Here is a 16,837-nt window from a genome sequence, read left to right as displayed (position 1 = left end):
GGGGAGGAAGAGCGCGGGTGGATGAAGAACGATTTTCCCCTCCTCTGGTTGAAATAGTTTATGGCACTGACAAAGTCCATTTCTTGTTTGGAGGCCTCTAAGAGACTGCTTGGCTCCTTTTCAGTGGGAGAGGGAGGAAAAGGAGCAGTAGTTGCTGCCTGTGACCTGGGGGAGGTGCTGAGCCTGGCTCATTGGTCCTGCCGCCTGGTGCAGGCCTGATTCATGATAAGGGCATTTGTGTGCTCATCTAGAAGAAGAGAGGAGGCAGTTGGCATTCAGGCAGAACTTGCCTGGGGTTATGCTGCGGTGTTCTGGAGAAAGTGGTGCTAATTTCCTGATGCACAGCGCCCTAGGCAGTGTGCAAAAGGAAGCTGTGAGACATCCATTCAGAAACTGATGTTTCATTTGATTCTCTACACATCTAGTCTTTCCCTGTCTCTCTTCTTTCAGAGAGGAAAAATCTCAAGAAAACATAAGCATCTTAATTTTTCATTTTGTACTTTTCCTACGTACTTTGCAGTAGAGCACTGCTGCCATCCGAGGTGTCTGCTCTGAATGGGAAAAGGCAAAGTCCGAGGCTAGTGCCAGTTCCCCTCTCTCCAGTGTGGGGCTAAGAACTCAGCAGCCCTCCGCCCTCCGTCCTCGCTCAGGCAGAGCCAGCCTCTCTTTTCCATCTTGTTTCTGGCACGTACAAGCTTCGGGAGTCTTAGTATCAGCTGTTTGCTTTCTCTTCTCAGAATGCAAAAATGTAAGCTGGACCTGGAAAAGAAACCTGAACAAATGCTTCTTAATCTCACTTGTAGATTATTGTGCTTTCTTGCCACTTGCCCTTTGTTTGGCTTAAGGAAGTTGATTTTTTTTCCTTAGAAGCTCTGAGGGGCTGCATGCAGGAGGTGAACTTCATCTGTATCTGCAGCACCCCTCATCCCACCCATGGAAAAACCGTCTCCCACAAAACTGGTCCCAAGGCTGGGAATCACTAATTGAAGGCATGTAACTGTATTTGGAGATAGAACATTTGACTGACTTTGCTACTGTTTGCTGAAGCTCCATTAGTCAGCAGAGGTGAGAATTTGATGATTCCTGAAGATTGTCAACATAACACCCAGATTTTGCCTTGTTTTGTTTTCATCTTAGTTAAGAAAGAGGGCAAGTGGTTGAAGGAAATAATTATATAAGTAATTTTGCTATCCTTTCCTTCTTCTACTCCTTTCCTTTTTAAGATTAGTTCAAAACTACAGGTAAATTTCAACTGCTGCTCCAAACTTGAAATTCAGAAGATGTTTTAGGTACCTGAGTAGATAACCATTGTTAAAAATTTAAGATAATAAACTCATATACCTTCTTTCTCTTTGTCTTTCTCTCTCCCTTTTTATTTGCCAATATTTTGAGCAGATTCATACTCTAAGGACCGGGGACCTTGGATAGTAAAACCAGTGGCCTCTTCAAGGGGGCGGGGCGTCTACCTGATCAACAATGTAAGTATGCGGAAGATGTACCCTGGTACCCAAGTGGTTCTTTCTCTTGAAGAGCAGGTGTTCCCTTTTGAGATGCACACTCAGAAGTGAGTGGAGGATGGACACAAGTTGGCTGTCATTTTCCCTACTGGCAGCAGCATCTTCCCAGGCCCGAACACTTCATGGTGAAAACACTGCTTATTGAAAAATGCCATGCAAGATGGCTTATGAAGGACTGGTGATACAGGCAGTATAACAGTTTACCAGGGCAAGTAAGAAAAGACAGTGGGTGACTTTCTTTCTCTTTTGAGAGACAGGATCTCACTATGTGTGTAGTGCAGGCTGACCTTACAGATCCTCTTGCCTCAGCCTCCCAAGTGTGAATACTGGGATCACAGGCATGCGCTACCACACCAGGCAGTGGATGAGTTTCTAAAATGGGATCTCGCCAGGAAGGTGAGACATTGGGGCTTTTTATAAGGGTTTGAGGATGAGGAAGAAGTGTCTAAGCAGGAAATGTGGTTGTATCAAGGATGTTTTTTGCAGGTCATCTAGGTTCTTGTAGATTTTTCAGGAGCACTTGTGTTAAGTCTTGCAATGTTTGTTTAAAATGAACATTGACAAGACCATTCCTTCTGGCATCACAGAAAACCTCTTAGCTTTAGGTAGAGATATCTATGCACATTAACTTTTAGAAAAGATGGGCTGAATTCATTGGGAAGCTTTTGTCTTGTGTGGTTTTCAATATTACCATCTTGTCCTATGGCTGCTCAGTATATGCTGGTCAAGATTGTTTCAAGGGAGAGTTTATTGTTAAGGGTTTTAACCCCTTTTTGTTGGTAGGTAGCCACCACATTTAATCCCAGCCCTCTGAGAGACTGAGTCAGGAGAACTGTAAGTTCAAGCCCAGCCTGAGAAACTTAGTGACTTAGCGAGACCTGTCTTAAAAAAGACGTGTGTGCAGTATACCTGGGTTTAATCTCCAGTACCTGAAAAATCCACTTGCTCACATTTGGGGGAGGGCTAGCCTGTTGTGTCATGGTGGCTCTCAGCAGGAAGCATCAGCTGGTACCGTGTCCCGGTAGCCAGCACTAGCCCAGGTCCCTGCTTTCAGAGTTGTCTAACCAGCTAAACTCCTTCCTCCTCCAGTCTGGCGGCCCCTGCTGCTCCTTTCCTTCCCTTCTCCCATCCCTCCTGTTCTTTTTGCTCACCATCTTCTCTCTTCAGAAGCCATCAGTATGTTGAGTCTTTGCAAAATTTTCATTAAATGCTGTTTTAAAATTTAATACATATACAGAGTAAACAAAATAAAATTCCAGCTTGAGTTTCCTTTTCTAGGCTTGTGACTTCACATGGTTGATTTGTTTCTTGTTTTTCTCAACTTTATGACATGCAGTTAATGTCCAGTTTGACACTTAATCATTTTGCCTCCTATCTGCCAGTCCACATCCTAAGTTTTTATTTTATTTTTAAAGTGTTAAAATGTTTACAGTTGTTTTCAGTAACCACAAACCAAGCCAGTAGTTAAGTTGTTAAGTGTGTTTTTTTTTCCTTCCCATTTTTGTTTTCCTCTTGGATACTTGGTAGACATTTGTGTCTGAAAAGACGTGTCTTTCATTTAGTTTAGAGAGAATTATCGTCTTATTCTTGTCTCCATCTTCACCTTTAGAATTCCTTTTTGAGATATTCTGATTCTTTCCATCCTATCAACTTTTCTCATTTGTAATTCTGTTTCTTTCCCATTTTTATCTTTAGATCACCAGGTTGTTACTCATTTTGTTATTCATTCACTCCTTTTTATATTAGTTAGTTTATTTTTATTTTTCAGAAGCTTATTTTCTGATTTCCTTTTTTAAATTTTTATTTATAAGTAACAGCCTTAGTTACTTTCTTGCTGCTGGGACAAAATACATGACACCCACAAACTAAAGGAGGAAAGGTTTATTTTGGCTCACGGTTTATAGAGGTTTCAGTCCATAGTCAGCTGGCCCCAAGGCAGGGCAGCAGAGCAGAGGAGTGTGGCGGAGGAGAAACAGTCCATGATGTGGCAGGGAGGGGCAGCAGCAGTGAGCCTGCCTTCTTCTCTGTGCTTCTGTATTCTGTTCAGGCCTCAAGCCCAGGGAGTCCTTCTATTATCCATACTGAGAACTATGCTAAGCCAGTTTATTTATCATACACCCTTACTCCCAGTATCACATACCCTACATCAGTGATGGCGAACCTTCTAGAGCTTTCCGTGATAGCAAACTTGCAGCCATTGTACTCATGCCATAGGTTTGCCACCACTGTCCTGGATCCAGCCACCTCTGCAAAGCCTCACCTGTGAGCGCATGAGGCTTTGGGGTGGGGGAACATCTAGATACAAGCCAAAACATGGCCTGTTTTTTTTTTTTTTTTAATTGGTACCGGGGATTGAACTCACAACCACCTGCTTGCAAGGCAGGTTCTTCTGCCACTGAGCTAAATCCCCAGCCCCTGGCCTACTGTTTTAACAGATACTGTTTGCCTTTTTTTTTTTCTGAGGTTACCAAATGCAAGTTTTTTTTTTTTTTAGTTTTATTTTAAAGGGAATAAAGCCAAACAAAATAAAATAAAGTCAATCAAAACCAAACAGTGAAAGTGATACAGGACTTCAATACAATATAATAGAAATCAACAGTGGCTACCACAGTGCCTCTTGTTGTCTTTGAAAATTGTTGTGCGTACTGTTAGATATAGTAAAATCAAACAAAACAACAGAATAAAACCAATCAAAGGAGAACATTAAATAAAACAATAAAATGAAACAAAATAGTGAAAGCAATATTAGATTTCAAAAGCAATACAGAGGGAAATCCCCTATATAGTTGCTATATTTATTGTTATCTAAATAGACAGACTGCTGGCTCCAGGCCTACAAAGCCCAATCAAACAATACAGGCATTAAGTTGTTTTGTACCTCAGTTGCTGTCGACTCAGCTTATGGTCTTCCAAATTATCCAGTTACTTACCAGGGCCAGTAGGGTGAGGTGGGGTGGGGTAGGGTGGGGAGTGTTTTTGTTTCTCTTTCTGGGCCCTGCATGGCTGTTTCTGCCTCATGGGAAGGGCTAATTGGCTTCTTATTTCTCCTCCCAGACCCTGTGTGGCCATTGCTGGCTTATGGGAAGGGCAGACCGGCTTTTTGTTTCTTCTCCTGGGCCCTGTACAAATGAAGTTCTTTGTTGTTGCTGAATTTCTTGGAATTGCATTTCTGCCTACTATTGGATTTTCTCAACTTTCATGATCTGTCAGCACTGGACCATATTTATGAACAAAATTGAGTAGGCTGATTGAAACTGATGGCTAACCTAGATGTGTCCCTGTGATTACCTAGTTGCATGTCCCTGAACAGGAGCTTGATTGTACATTTTGTGTAAGAGCCGAGCATGTTGATTGCTAGGCTTTGCTTTAGATGCTTTATGGTTAAAGATGTGGGTAAAGAACATACTCCTTCTTGCCAGCATAGGTTGGGCCTCATTATGACTGTAGAGATTTTGGTGATTTCTTTCTTGGGCAAAGTGGGTGTATTGGTTACTGTTTCTCATTGATGAGACAAAAATATCTGATACCCAAAGTTAAAGGAGGAATGGTTTATTTGGCTCACAGTTTGTAGAGGTTTCAGTTCATAGTTGGCTGGCTCCAAGGTGGAAGAGCATGGCAGAGGGGCATAGCAGAGGAAAAGTAGTTTATGGCGGGCAGAAGATAGCAAAAGCAGTAAGCAACAAGTGACAAGCCTTTCTGTCCTTTATATCTTATCTAGGCTACCTACCTTTGTGGGTAGCACTCACACACTTAGCCCTAGTGTTACACCCTTTATCCCAGCTGGCATCAAAGACCCTAGATCCAGCCACTTCTGGAAAGTTCCATCTGTGACTGCATGTGACTCTGGGGGACATCTAGACATAAGCCATAACATTGGCCTTTCCTTTCTGTGTCAGTTGGAGACCGAGTGGCCTCTAGGAGACTCCCCACATGCACATGAGCTCTACTCTCTGAAGTACCATCTGTAGGTTTAATCCTGAGGGTGAACGTTGTGCTCTGGGTGTGGGAAGAAGTCTGCTAGACTTGTTGTCCCCTGGGCTGTGTGAATTAATGATTTGATTCTTGTTCCTCAGCCCATTGCCTGGAACTTTGCAGGGCCTCCTTGGAAAGATCACTTTCTTCTCTGATATCTTGGGCTAGGACTTCCTCTACTGTTTTTTTTCAGTCTGATCCACTTTTAGAATTTGCTTAAACTTTTGGTGTTTTGTTTTGTTTTGTTTTTTGGCTCATTTTACTTTTTTTTTTCTAGCCTTGTTATCATTTCATTCTTCTGAAAATATCCTTTCTGTCCTTCCAAGGAAAGGGTAAATGGGGATAGATACTTTGTGTGTGTGGCCAGTACTCCATCTTAAATTCTACACTTATCTTTGCACATTGAGCTATTTCCTATGTGAGCAGAAACAAACTTTCTGAGGCGTCTTTCACTTTGGAAAATCCTCACAAGTGGCCTGGACTCAAAACTGTACAGTAAACAATGATGACCAGACCTTTCGTCCTCAATAAATAGAGGATCTGGTTTGAATAGAGCAAATAGTACAGCAGCAGGCCCCATGTACAAGTCCAGTTACCTGGCCTGGGTCTCTCTGGAAGCTTTTGACCCTGGGTCTCATGTGACACAAAACCTGGTCACATGCCTTGGCTCTGTCTGTCCTTGTCTCTCTGACCTTGGCATAAGACTCCTGTCCGACAGCCATTGCTTCAGCCCTGTGCCAAGAGCTCCAATGTTGTTTGACTCTCATAAACGGCTCTAGTTTGGGTTTGAGGTTAGCTGCCAAATGGAATTGCTATTGAAAGTCAACTGTGGCATAAGTTTGCTTTTTATTTTCTTAGACATGAGTCAAAAGGAATAGGATAGATTCCCAGCTCATCTGGGACTTTTTTCCTTTTGGAATGCTCTTTTGCCCTGGTGATTTGTTCTCTTGAAGCTAACCTCAGAAAGAATAGAAAAGTTAAACTTTTCTTGGTGGGACTGAGAACCCCGTGCCCTGACTCTTCCCTGATGTCGAGGCTCATAAAGGGAATGACATGTCGGTGGAGAATGCACATTTGGCAGTGAGAGTTTCTTTCTCCCTCCCACCTCTCCGCAGGCCAAATCCCTGAAGACCCCCTGCATAGATCAAAGAACTTGGCAGGACCTTTTGCCTATCCCCTCCCCCTCAGGGAAGTTTTGGACTGAATCTGATTCTTTTAGGTATTTAGTGGAGGTGCCAGACAGAAGCCTGGTAAGATGCCAGCAGGCACAAGGGTAGCTGGCAACATATGGACCCAAGAGGAACCTATCCCCCCACCAACTGGAATTTTATCACCTTTTACCCAGATCTGTGTGGTTAATGCTCCTTTTTCTCCACACACAGAAGGCCTGACCATCCCTCTTTTCCATACCTGGACCCTGTCCCGTGGAATATGTGATCCATCCGCCAGCTGGATGAAGTAACTCTTTCCAGGGCTGCTGCCTGCTTTCCTTTCAGATGTGCAGGGGCGGGAGCAAGTGCTCAGGCCGGAGGGTCTGTGTGCGGGACCGGTGTGTGTGTTGGTGGGGGGAGCCTTTGGCAGCCGAGGGGCTTAGGTGTGTGCCAAATGAAAACATCTTTCTCCATCTTCCCGCTGGCAGGAGAGAGCCTCTTATTAAAACTGCCCTGTAGTAGTCATAACCTTTTGGAAAATATCCGCAAATAGCCACTTTTACCATTAGGAGAACAGAATAAAGGCTAGAAAAAAGCATTACGTTTATGTAACGCTGAGGAGAACAGTGTGGACTCCTGCGGGTGGAATGGGCGCATCTTTGTTAGTTGCTGACAAGCCTAACTCTAGAAATGCCCTATAGGCCTTAACTCTACAAATGCCCCATAAAGGCTCAAAGCTACATTTGCTGTGGCCCCTTCAGAAACTGTGACTACACGTTAGTGTATTCATAGCATGGGAAGGAAGGACCTGGTGTTTTCTGATTAAAGCACAAATTTGATTCTGGTAGTCCAGCTCAGCCATCCTTGTCTCACACATGGCAACTGTAGTGTGAAATATTCCCTAAGATCTTGGGTACCAGAAAGTGTTGGGCTACTCTTGTTATCCCTGAGTGTGAATACAATTCTGTATTTCCTTGTGTCTCTGTCTGTGTTTTTATCTTAATGGTGTTTGTTTTTCTCATTGTTCAGCACTCAGGAAGTGCTCATGTGTGCCAGGTGTTACCTATCACTGCTTAAAGCCTTTTAAGAAATTCTCCTAAGCCTCACACCTCTTGTGCTTCAGTGTACTGCTCCGGGTAGAATGGGATGCGGGATGCTGCGCTGAATGCTGCTGAGCTGTGGAACTGAGCCTTTAGAACCATACGCGTACTCTTGAGTTTGCAGTGATAACAGTAACTGCTATCTCTTGGGCGTTTAACATGTCCATGTCACTGTGCCTTCCAAATATAATTTATTTAATGTTTATAAGAAACCTACTAGGTGGTTATTGTCAAGGTGGTAACTCAGGTGCAGCTGACTTCAGAATATACACACTTTTTTTTTAAACTGTGAAAATACATCTTTAAAAAAAGCCTTCAGGTGGAGTACACAAAAGCAAACCGGTTTACCTTCAAAAATATCAAGTATGACATCTATTGTCTGTTCCTAATTATAATGACTTCTTAAAGCAGCATTTGTCTTTGTTTACAAATACAGCAGCAGGTAATAAACTTAACATTGCAAACAGATTGCTTTGCAGTTCGTAACACAAACAAATGAGTAGGTCCCCATCACATTTCCAGCAGTGTAGCTTAAAATGCATAGACAACGATTATGTACATTAAATTTGTTATCATTAAGTCAGTGAAAAACAAAACACAACTTCTAGAAAGAAAAACAATCTGTGAAACTTTTATAATAAGAGAGCACATGTAAAAAGTCTGCTCATGGTCCCCACCCTATACGTAGCAAGGCCCAGGCCACCAGCACGATGCTCGAAGGTTAGAACAGCCCGCTGCTGGGCTGGCCCTCACGACCTTGTGGGTCCCACGCAACCCTGGGACACATTGTGAGCTCAGAAATCTGGGGCTATGTGCCCACTTGCTCCAGTCCTGGGTGAACAGGAGAACTCGGAAAGTTCCCCGAGGGCGTCCACCCAGGTCAGCAGCTCCCATCTCTGTCCGTGCCGGGCCTCTCTGCCCAGCACCTTCTGAGTGAGGTCCTCAGTGTCCCCACAGCCAGAGGCGGGCTACACGTCAGCCTTGTTTTTGCTGTAGCGGTGGTTTCTTTTCCCTGGCAGTACTCTGAGCAGGAGTGAGGGGCCGTGGTCACACTGCTTTGCTGAGCACTGCCTCAGCGAATATACACTCTTAACCACTGTGCCGTCCTACTCCACAATAACTCACCAGATACCATGAGCTTTAATATTAAGGCCCAATTAGAAAAAGAAAGGTGTTTCCAGCTCCCCCAAATTTTCAGATTCCTGCTTTAGCCCCGCTACAGAAGGAGTTTGGGCTTGAAATTGAAATAATTTAAAATGAGTTAACAGAGCATTGATACAAAGGAAATAAGGCTCAGGATTTTCATTAGTTGTTGTACAGCACAACTATTGTTGTACAGCTGTCTGTGTACAGCACTAGACAAAGAAACCACACCCAGTTATCCTTTTATTTTGTGAGGTTACAGTTTAATTCCTAATGTAGGTAGCAGTGTGAGGTAGAGATGATGGAACAGATACCAAGGTTACCTGAGTAACAGAAGGGTTTGTATTATGTGTAACTTGATGGATAAGTGTCAGAAAGGAAAGTGGGGCTGAGCGTTAGATGTGCCGTGGAATGCAGGCTGGTGTGGTCTGTGGAAAGGTAGAGTTGGGTGGTCATTTAGCTCTTGTAGCTTTTAGGGTTACTCACTTGGGAGATAGCTGTGATGGATTAATTCTAGGTTTGAGACTCAGCCTACGGTTTACTGCTTTGTCTAATGATTATATCAAATCTTACTAAGCTGACTCCAGATGGAGAGAGTCCTTGTCAGAAGCTGATCAAGAAATGCAAACGAGGCAGGAATCGGTATGGTAGCTGAGGCCCTTCTGGGTGAATCAGCCCTGATGGCGTCGTGTTCAGATGATCTGTGGAGATGGCGTTTGCAAGCCGCCTTTTCACTCTGAGATCACAACAGTGAAAGGGAGAGGGGAGGCTCATTGTCTTGACTCTAGTGTTGCTCTTTGTGATTGTGAGTAAAGTTATGGGTCATAAAATTATCATTATTTTATGAATAACTAGTATTTGGGATGGGAAACACCTTAACTACAAAGAAAAACTTTTGAATGTGGGGGACAGTACGGGGAGAATTACAAAATAGTGCTGAAAAGTTAAAGCTCTGAGGCAGACCCCCGGGGCACCAATGCTGCTCTATCACTTATTAGTGTGACTTTGGGCAGGTCTCTAACTTCTCTGATTCTTTCCTCATCTCTGAAGTGTACACCTGTCTCATGGGGTTGGGTCAGGATTAAATCAGATCATACTTGTGACACTTAGAACAGCCATTGGCACATAGTGTATGCTCAGCATCAGTGGATGCTTACTACATTTTGAGGGTCCAAATGTTAACAGTTATTTCTCAGCTGCTTCCGTAACTTTTTTTTTTTTTTGTCTTTTTCATTTTTACCAGTACCGGGGATCAAACTCACGACCACCTGCTTGCAAGGCAGATGCTTATGCCGCTGAGCTAAATCCCCAACCCCTGCTTCCGTAACTATTATCATCCTAATTATTAATTGCCATTTGTCTTTTGGAGCTCTTTTTCCTGCATGTTTGCAGCTGATTTCTCTGTCTTAATTATAAAAGAGGGATCCTATTTCTGATTTTTTAACCTGTTTTCTTAATCTAGAATCTATAATAACTTCCTGCTTCCCACCATATTGAATCAAAACTCCTTTGAGAGATGTTTAGATCCCTTTGCTGGTAGGGTCCCTCTTCCTAGTTGTTTAACACCCCCTTTATGTCGAGGTCCAAGTTTCAGCCGCAGGCCCATGAATCAGCCTGTGCTCCTGTGTTGGGGATTTTGTGGGCCATCCATGGCCTCCTTTCTTCCCCGCCACATGCCTGGTAGCTTTCAGACTCACTTCTTCCCAGGCAAGCCTTCCCAGAGTGATCCCACCTTACTGGTCCGCTTGGCAACCCGACATCTTCCAAAGAATTGTTGCTTTGGCTCTTCTGCATCACGTATGCATTCCTCTTCTTCTGCATCACGTATGCATTCCTCTTCTTCTGCCTAAATACTAATCTGTTGAGAAACAGGGCTGCTAAACCTCATGTTCTGTGAGGACCGAGATTGTATCTGATTTCTCCATCACTGCATCCTCCAGTGCCTTGCATGGTGTCCAATAGCACCCACAGTTTAGTGTATAAACAACTTTTCTTCATTGAAGAAACCTTTAAACAATCTAATTCAGTTTTTGTACACAGTTGTTTAGCAAGTGCTCTTAAATGAATCAACCGAATACCCCTTCCCTTTCACAGGGAAATGCTGGGCCCGTGAGGGAGCTGCATGTTCTCCAAACAACTCAGTGAGCGCCTGAGTTTATGAACAGTGGGAGTGTTTTGTAAATTTTCACTGTACTTTACCTTTTGGAAGGAGCAAATTTTATATTTTTAAGTAGCTCTTGTTTTCTCGATATGTAATTACTTAATTTCATGTTTATAAATCTTTATAGCTGTTCTGGCTGTATTTATTATGTGAGATGCTGTGTAACTTTATTTTCCTTCATTGTAATTGAATACCCATAGTGTTTATAGAAGTGGGCTGCTATGTGGCCAGTTGAATATTTGGGTACCCAGAGGAAAACTTTTCCTAGAGTTTTAGTTTTCCACATTATTTCTCAAAAGGTTAAGAACTTTGCTCCTTTATTATAAATTAGAATTCCTTTACATTTTCTACCCTTTTATTCTTTTTGTTTACTCAATAGCCAAACCAGATTTCCCTGGAAGAGAACATCCTGGTCTCCCGTTACATTAACAACCCCCTGCTCATAGATGGTGAGTTATGATTAAACTCTGGGCTATGTTGGGCTAGATCCTGCTAAACTTTTTAACCTTTTCATGGTCTTCCCTAGTGTTTTTTAAGCTAGTATGAAAATTTTGGCATCCCTAGCTTCAGAGATGAGGCAGGCTAGTTCCTTACCTACCATCAGGGATTATTTTGAAGGTAAAATAAGATAATGTAAGATAATGAAGGTAAAATAAGATAATGCTGGGCACAGTGCACCCTGGGAAGCTGAGGCAGGAGGATCAGGAGTTCAAGCTCATCCTGTGAAGCTTAGCACATTAGCAAGACTCTGCCTCAAAAAATAAACAGAACTGGAGATGTAACACAGTGCAGAGGTTCAGTGTAACACAGTTCTTGGTTCAGTCCCCAGTACTGCTCCCAAATGATGAAATACTTTATAGGCTGTACAGGCCTCAGTTCTCTATGAAAATAATATATATATACTCACACAATATAATAATACAGGCATACACACTTATACAGTTCTTATCATTTATCTGCAGAAAGGAAGATGTGTGGGTCTTCTGTGCTTCTTATGAAGAACAATGCTCTTTCTTTCATAGTTGTTTACTTTGTCCTGGTCATTGTCAAAAGAACTGTTTTTCCTGAGAATCCCAACTGTTTTTTTTTCTAGATTTCAAGTTTGATGTGCGCCTCTATGTGCTCGTGACTTCCTATGATCCTCTTGTCATCTATCTCTATGAAGAAGGATTGGCTAGGTAAGGCACTTTGGTTTTGAATGGAGAGCTCAATAGGGTGTGTCAGAGTGGATCCATGAAAGAGTGTTTTAGGATCAGGCTGTTTCTTTCAGGAAAACGGAGTATACCCAGTGTCAGCTTCTGAGGGCAGAAAGCATTTGTAATGCTGCGCAGTCTCACTCTCACACCCACACAACTGTGTGCCAGTGCCACCACACCTGGCAGTGATCTAGGTCACTGGTTCTTTTTCATGCAATGCAATGTTAGGGAGACTTAGGGTATTAAAATAATTGCCCCATTTGTTTACCTGTCATAAACCAGGCCTTTATTTTAATCTTCACAGCAGTCTTATAGTGGATGCATTTTTGTAGCTGAAGAAATTGGGACTGACAGAGGTGAGGGAGCTTCCCGTCACTTTGTGAGATCACCTAGCTGGGGTTGAGTGGAGCGAGGCTTGGAACTGGCTCACTGAACTTTCATCTCTCCTATGTTTAGGGCGTAGCTCCTTTCCCCCCTTTCCGCCTCCTTGCTGTGTCCATTATATACTTTGCAGTGGTCATGTGTACATGGTTTTCTTCTTGAGATGGTTTGTAGGTTTTAAGATAATACAATCTACAAAACTAAATTCAAGTTCTAATAATCTAAAGTTTTGTTTCGCATGCTCATAGACAGTATTGTTTCTGTAAAACCTTTAAATTATTTAAAATAAGTATGTAACTTTGCTATGTATAACTTTTCACCAAAAAACTACCCTCCTTCCTTTCTCCCTTCCTCCCACCTTCTCTCCCTCTCGTTCCCCGCCTTCTTTCCTGCCTGTTTGCCCTGAAGTTCTTGTGTACTTGAGGTCTGCATGTTGTAGAGCATGGCAACTTAGGAGGTGGCTTGCCTCTGTCGGCAGTCATGACAAGCCATAAAGCATGGTCTGTGCATATTTATTTATTAGAAAATACACTCTGAAGATAGAAAATACTATGGATAAAGGACTACCTATGATGTGTACGGGCGATAAAATAGATATAATCTCTGCCCACACAGAACTTAATTTTAATATCCCCCTTTATGCATAAGAGCTTTAGTACATGTTATTAAATTCTGATTACTGTTACGTTTTGGTATTTTTTCCGTACTGGAGATTAGAATTACATTCCAGGCCATTTTAATTTTTATTTGGAGAAAAGGTTTCCCTAAGTTGCCGAGGCTAGGCTCAAACTTGTGATCCTTCTGTGCCAGCCTTGCAGAATGATTGTGATGATAGATGTGTGCTACCGTGCCTGACTTGCGTGATATTATGATTATTTTATACCCTTATTTCTTTTGATATATGCCGTGACCAGAATCCAGAGTGACAGCACATAAACCAAAGCTTCTGACTAGTTGCGCATGTCTTCCCTTCACCTCTAGGTGGCGATGACAGCATTTATAAGGTCTGTCGTATTCCTCAGGTTTCTGAGCTTGGGCCCTAGGAACAGTGGAGACTACTGAGACTCCATAGTTCTGGCCTCTGTCCTTTGAAAATGGAGAAAGGGGACGATGAAAACATTTTCCAGTTGTTGGACAAAGGCTTGGACCAGACATCTAAGCATGAATTGCCTGTTAGCTCTCATCAATTCTTCACAGGAAACTTTTCTATATGTTCAGAAGCAGAGCTAGATAAAACTAAGTATAAAAGCATATTTCCTATTATAGAGAGGTCCTTGTCATGGTCCGGGAAGTTTAAGTTTATAATGTCATGGAAAATTTTTTGGAATTCCAGTGAGTTAATTCCTTTCTATCACTCCAGTGCAACCCGCAGCAAGAACAGACACTAAGGCATATCTGTAGTGTGGGGAAAGGGGCCCTAAGTCCAGCTATGGTGATGGCTAACTGGAACGAAGGCCTTCACCCAGGGCCAAACTCAGGTTTTATTCATTCATGAAGAAGGGAGTGGTTTGAGGATGAGTGACTGTGAGAGGTGGGAAGTGCCTGAGTGCTGTGAGCTGGGCTAGGTGGGAGGCTTGAAATCACTCACCTCTGCAATATGCAGAGAGAGCTATGCAGAAAGACTAATCTGCATTAACATAATTCAAGGCTGTATCTACTGTTTTTGTTTGTTTGTTACTGGGGATCGAATTCACGACTCTACACTTGCAAGGCAGGTGCTTCTGCCGCTGAGCTAAATCCCCAGCCTAGTATGTTTTTGGGGTCTGTGCTTCAGCTCTAGTGTGTAATTTTTTTTTTTTTAAATCGGTATCAGGGATTGAACTCACGACCATGCGCTTGCAGAGCAGGCGCTTATGCTGCTGAGCTAAATCCCAGCCCTAATGTGTAATTTTTTTATGCCGTGGGAAGTCATAGCTTCTTATCTGGAGGCTCATCCCAGCCAACGTGTGGAACATGGCTCTCCCTCCCTTCCACCTGGCTCACATTTGTTTTTTGGGAGCTGTCAATGTCCGCTCCCGGCCGGCAGGAAGGACACACGACAAAGTCTGGCAGTGGACAACCTTTTCTTTTTATTTTCCTTCTCCGTACAGCCTGCCCTGGGATCGCTCCCAGCCGAAGCCTCTTCTGGTCCGCTCCCCGCGGCTCCTTCCGGGCTTCGCTCCGAAGCCTCTACCGGTCCGCTCTCTGCGGCTCCTTCTGGGCTTCTACTTCCGGGCTTCTACCTGGCTTCTTCTTCCGCCCAGGGGTGGCACCGGTATATATACGGGTACAGTGTCCAATCATGTTAAAGTAAGCAAGGCAAGCTGATTGGCTAACATCATCAGTTGCCAGGCAGACTATATTGTTGAGCGGGTTGTTTACGCGGTAAGCAGGAAACTAACGTGCTCGATGGGAGGGGCAATCTACCTCAGGCTTCACTCTTTACTACAGGCCTCACGTCCGCCAAGTGAGGCGACCGGGCTCGGGGCTGCGGCTCCCAACATCTCCCCCTTTTTTATTTTTTATGAATGTGCGCATCGTAGCCCTTCCTGGACTGGGTGCAGAGGCTTATGCCCTATGCGTAGGCCCACCGTAGGTCCTTGGCTTAGACCCTGGTCGGCCGTCCCATGGTCTGCCAAGGCCCTGAGGCCCTCGTCCTTTTTCTAGGGCCAGGCACAAACTGGACGGAACCTGGATGCACACAAGCTTGCACTCATTCTCTCTCCGTAAAGAAATCCCCTCGGAGAGAAATTTAGACCTGGGCAGCATCTAACAGTCCAGCGGCTTACGTGCAGGATGGGGTAGGGCCTGGCTTAGGTCGAGTCATGCTGGGGAGGCACGCTCTTACCCGTCATTGACTCATCTACCCTGCTATGTATTGTCACCTTATGGAGGAGAATGAGGGATGCCCGCCATATCTAGACTCGGTCGTGGGCCAATTGAGCAAGCCATGCATATGCCTGAGGATCTTCTTGTCCATTTCGGGCTACCGCTATTTCTATTCATCTTATTGGTTGGTCTGTGATGGATCTCCGGTAGGGCAGGTCTGATCTTCAGTCGAGGGCTTTGTTGCCCGTGTCAGTCTCTCCGGTATCCACAGTGGTTCTCGTCCCGGTTCCTGTGGGAAAACACAAACCGCGCCTCGGTTCCAGCTGACCACTGGATCCGGGCCCATCCATTGTCCTGTCAGGACATCTTTCCACTTCACCCACCCTTTATGGTTGGGGGAAGGGTTGCAGTGCTCCACAGCTGGGGAGCGATTATCATTATTTAAATTTAAAAAATTGTGTGTGAATAGTGCCATGGATAATCGTGCCTTTGGGGCCAGGCCTTGGCCTACTCCCCCTTTTTGTTTTTTATTTTTTATTTTTATCTTTTTCGTTTTTTTTTTTTTTTTTTGGTTTTTTTCCTTTTTATCGGTACCAGGGATTGAACTCACGACTGCCTGCTTGCAAGGCAGGCGCTTATGCCGCTGAGCTAAATCCCCAGCCCCACTTTCCTCGACCGGCGTTTTTCTCAGCCTGCTCGGCAGAGAACTCTGTGTACCAGGCTCGCCAATCCAGGTAACTGCCCGAGGGCAGACACGCCTTTGCTAGCTGAATCCAGTCCGCGGGGGTGAGGGGCCCAGAAGACAGATTCTCCAGCATGGCAATGGTGTAAGGCGCAGTCGGCCCAAAGGTTGTAACTGCATTTTTAAGTTCTCTAATCTGCTTTATCTCAAAAGGCTCCCATGCATTGCGTCCCTGGCCCATAGCTACTTGTACAGGAAATATCCCGTAGGGGCCACTATCTATCCCAGGTGGATGTACCTCATGAGACAAGCGTCCCCCCTGCCAAAGCCGCCTGTAAAAATACCGACCCGCCGGTGGCGGAGCATAAGACAGCGGCCGTGATTGGGCGGAAAATGGGGGCCCGTGCATCACTTCCTGTTCTGGCGAAAGGGGAGGGAGCTCCCAGGCGGCCGCCTCGTGGCGAGGGATCGCCTCCGGAAACGGCCCCCAAGGTGGGGCGGAAGGCTTCGCCTCCCTCTCGCGCCGGGGAGCGCTCAGGAGCTCTCTACTCCTCCGCAGACCAGGTTGAGCAGAGCGCAATTCGCGGGGCAACGCTGGAAAAGAACCCTGCGACTCCTTATCGAGCGACTTGGGCTCCTGACAGCTGGTCTCTTTGGCCTCCTTGCCATTCAACTTTCCCTCGTCCTCGGAGTCAGACGACTCCGAGGCTAGAGCCCCGTCCTCCT

General features: G+C 44.5%; 1 protein-coding gene across 10 annotated transcripts in view; it reads left to right on the top strand.

Annotated features, from left to right (window-relative positions):
• Positions 1-16,837, top strand: part of Ttll5 (tubulin tyrosine ligase like 5) — a 273,386-nt gene that overhangs the window by 42,649 nt on the left and 213,900 nt on the right. For all 10 annotated transcript variants that reach the window (XR_010044946.1, XM_063241307.1, XM_013155221.3 and 7 more), the window contains exons 7-9: positions 1,396-1,478; positions 11,424-11,493; positions 12,138-12,222. Coding sequence is in view for 9 of the 10 variants with exons in the window: in XM_063241307.1 (XP_063097377.1) it covers positions 1,396-1,478; positions 11,424-11,493; positions 12,138-12,222 (238 nt within the window). In the remaining variant the exon portion in view is untranslated. The remainder of the gene's footprint in view (positions 1-1,395; positions 1,479-11,423; positions 11,494-12,137; positions 12,223-16,837) is intronic.

Source organism: Cavia porcellus, unplaced genomic scaffold (genome assembly GCF_034190915.1).
Source record: "Cavia porcellus strain 051 isolate PalLab524CR breed Dunkin Hartley unplaced genomic scaffold, mCavPor4.1 scaffold_31, whole genome shotgun sequence".
Taxonomy (NCBI): Eukaryota; Metazoa; Chordata; class Mammalia; order Rodentia; family Caviidae; genus Cavia; species Cavia porcellus.
The sequence above is the reverse complement of the archived record's forward strand: the minus strand, read 5'-3'. Positions and strand labels throughout refer to the sequence as shown.